Source organism: Cebidichthys violaceus, unplaced genomic scaffold, assembly GCF_023349555.1.
Source record: "Cebidichthys violaceus isolate CVI_PGR_0920_01 unplaced genomic scaffold, fCebVio1.0.p SCAF_6, whole genome shotgun sequence".
In the NCBI taxonomy this organism is placed as follows: domain Eukaryota; kingdom Metazoa; phylum Chordata; class Actinopteri; order Perciformes; family Stichaeidae; genus Cebidichthys; species Cebidichthys violaceus.
Genome location: NW_027176816.1, coordinates 17592494 through 17595855, shown reverse-complemented (window position 1 = coordinate 17595855; position 3362 = coordinate 17592494). Strand labels below are relative to the sequence as shown.

Sequence of the window (3362 nt, the reverse complement as noted above, 5' to 3'; positions counted from 1 at the left end):
ATCGTGGAGCAGCTGCAGAATGTAGTTTGAAAGGGATTTTTTTAAATATATTCTGAAAGTGTTTTAACATAATTTCAGTGAATGTGTTTAAATTTGCCACATTGGTTAATGTAGCTGAAATAAAGCCACTGAATGATGTTGAGCCAAGATCCAAATGTCTACAGTTCTAATTAAGATCATAGTCATGTGTCTGTCTTTGATCTGTATGTTTTAATATCTTCAATTATATTTTTCATTTTCAGTTGGCCTCTGTGTTTTGTCCCCGTCAGATTAAAACTGAACAAATACATGTAATAGGTATTGTAGGCTACATCCTAATACACAGTCAGATTCCACCGCCTAATTGTTTATTAAGGAAATGTAAGTTTGGTAAATAATTAATTAATAGATGATACAGAATAAAACTTATTGACACTTTTCCCGCTCTGACTTCATGTATAAATATAAATAAATATAAATATCTTCACTTCCAATGGATTAAAATGGAGGCCCACTACATCTCAGAGGTGAATATTGTACTATTTACTCTACTACATCTCAGAGGTAAATATTGTACTATTTACTCTACTACATCTCAGAGGTGAATATTGTACTATTTACTCCACTACATCTCAGAGGTGAATATTGTACTATTTACTCCACTACATCTCAGAGGTGAATATTGTACTATTTACTCTACTACATCTCAGAGGTAAATAATGTACTATTTACTCTACTACATCTCAGAGGTGAATATTGTACTATTTACTCTACTACATCTCAGAGGTAAATAATGTACTATTTACTCTACTACATCTCAGAGGTGAATGTTGTACTATTTACTCCACTACATCTCAGAGGTAAATAATGTACTATTTACTCCACTACATCTCAGAGGTAAATAATGTACTATTTACTCTATTACATCTCAGAGGTGACTATTGTACTATTTACTCTACTACATCTCAGAGGTGAATATTGTACTATTTACTCTACTACATCTCAGAGGTAAATAATGTACTATTTACTCTATTACATCTCAGAGGTGAATAATGTACTATTTACTCCACAATATCTCAGAGGTAAATATTGTACTTTTTACTCATCTCAAAGGTAAATATGGTACTTTTTACTCCACTACATGTCAGAGGTAAATATTGTACTTTTTACTCTACTACATGTCAGAGGTAAATAATGTACTGACACTATACAAACATACAATGATCTTATAGATTACGATGCATTGCTGTTTATTAAACAAACGAACAGTAAATAAAGGCACATAAACATGCAGCATACACATTAATGCAGCAATAATAAGTATCCTGAAACATCAGGTATAATAATAAAACGCTAACATTTTACGGCATGGGTACTTAAAATACATTTTGCTGATAACATACTTGACTATTTATGTGAGATCCTTCATAAATCTTTCCCGTGGTGGACTTCTTTACCTGCATGCACAGCATAATAACATTGTTTATGATCAACATGAATTATAAAGTCGTTGAGGTGTACAAAATGTATAGAGTTGACACCAGAAGACAGAAGAAAATCTGTGATTTCACCAATCAGTGTAAGTATTGAGGAGTTAAATAACAACAACATATATTGAGTTGAGGAAATGTGTAATATTGTTTGACAGATATAACTGGACATGATTTTTTTTGGTTTTGAAAATGTTGATTAATGTAGGCTCTTTCTCACATGGACACAGAACACGTTCCTCCTCTTGGTATCTAATGAACTGTAATCCATCACATGGAGAATATGATTCATCAGCAATCATACAGGTGCTTTAGAGATCGTTGAGACGCTCCATGTGGTTCTGCAGCGCACTCTATTACACACTTGGATGGCAACTTAGACTCTGCGCACAATATACAGGTAACGGAGAAGTGTTGGCTTTTTGTACGGATAGATTACTGAGTGTAAAGGGGTCGAGGAAGTGGATGATTATAACAACACATGTCACTCAGCTCAAAATGCAAACAGCACCTATGTTGACGGCCGCGGGGGCGCACAACCCCACTGAGCAGTGCAACTGGTTCAGCGAGGGGAACCTAACCCAGCCGCGCGTAACCGAGCGGCTGGACCCATCCGGCTGCTTCTTTCTATCCATACTGCCCCATGGCCAGGCAGTTCTGGTGCTGGTATGGATTTTCGTGTTGCTGACTCTCTTCTCGTTTCTGGTTAATGGACTCACCCTGTTTGGACTCGGGCGGTCCGAGGACCTCTCCTGGGAGCCGCGCGTTGCTTTCTTTAAGAACCTGATTCTGAGCGACCTCTTGCAGACCGCCACTTTCGGCCCTCCGGTCATCCACTCACTCGCCCAACGCCGGACGATGGCGTTCAGCACCTGGTGTAACGTCCAGTACTTTGTGGGGACCGTCAGCATCTTCTCCAGCCTTCTCACCATCACGTGCATGGCGCTGGAGCGCTACTTGTACGTGTGCCACGCCATCCACTACTTGGTCATCCTCACTCAGATGCGCCGGCGGCTGGCCTTGGCCCTCATCTGGATCTACTCCATCTCCGTCGGCACCATCAACGTGATGTTGTTGCACATGGGGCGAGGGCAAAAGAATGAGCAGGTCACGCGTGGGCTACTGTGCGAGCCGGACATGGTGGAGCAAACCATGGGCTTCCCCCGCGCCTCTGCCGTCTTTCGCAAATGTATGGGCTCCATCACGCTGCTGGTCTGCCTGATGGTCTACGCGTTCTCCTACCTGAGGATGTACCAGGACGCACGCAACGCGAGGATGCCGTTCAACACGGTCAACACTAAAGCGCGCAGGACCGTGTTGTTCTACTGCGGGATGCTTCTCCTGCAGCTGCTACCGCTGCTGCTCAAAGTCGCCTCGGACGCGCTGTGGGAGGTGGAGGGCACCGCGGCCATGGTGGCGCTGCCGGGACCTATCCCCTCGGACACGGCGGTCGCGCTCCACATGTCGTTGTTAGTAATGCTTTTATTGCCACCGCTCATCAACCCGGTAGTGTACGGGCTGAGAAACGCGGAGGTGAGGCGGGCGATGCTGAGCCTGTTCCGGTGGAGGATTGCGAGGAGGGACGCGGATGCGCTTGGAGGCAGAGATGAGACTTGGATACATTGTGCCTCAAAACTGAGCTCAGGTGGGGCAGACTGAGCTCAATGACCAATTAGATGTTTACATTGATGCAAGCAGGCTGGACTGAACCCATTGTGACTCAGACGCTACCCAGCGAGCATTTTTCCGTTGAAAAGACGTTTAATAAACGACTTCGGTCACCGGTGAAAAGATGTTTAAAAGTGGTTCAAAAGTGAAAGTTGATTCACCGACTATTTGAGGATTAAACGTTCACATTTAGAACACATTTCACCGGGATTTACAATTGAGGAT

The 3362-nt window shown here is 42.9% G+C and overlaps 1 protein-coding gene across 1 annotated transcript; it reads left to right on the top strand.

Annotated features, from left to right (window-relative positions):
- Positions 1 to 1982: 1982 nt before the first annotated feature.
- Positions 1983 to 3128, top strand: LOC137889111 (olfactory receptor 14I1). The gene has a single exon (XM_068732743.1). It carries the CDS (start codon positions 1983 to 1985, stop codon positions 3126 to 3128), a length of 1146 nt encoding a protein of 381 aa, XP_068588844.1.
- The last annotated feature ends 234 nt before the right edge of the window (positions 3129 to 3362 follow it).

Bases quoted from the DNA above. Each gene is read 5' to 3' on its own strand.
- LOC137889111 (XM_068732743.1), top strand. From the start codon at position 1,983: ATGTTGACGGCCGCGGGGGCGCACAACCCCACTGAGCAGTGCAACTGG.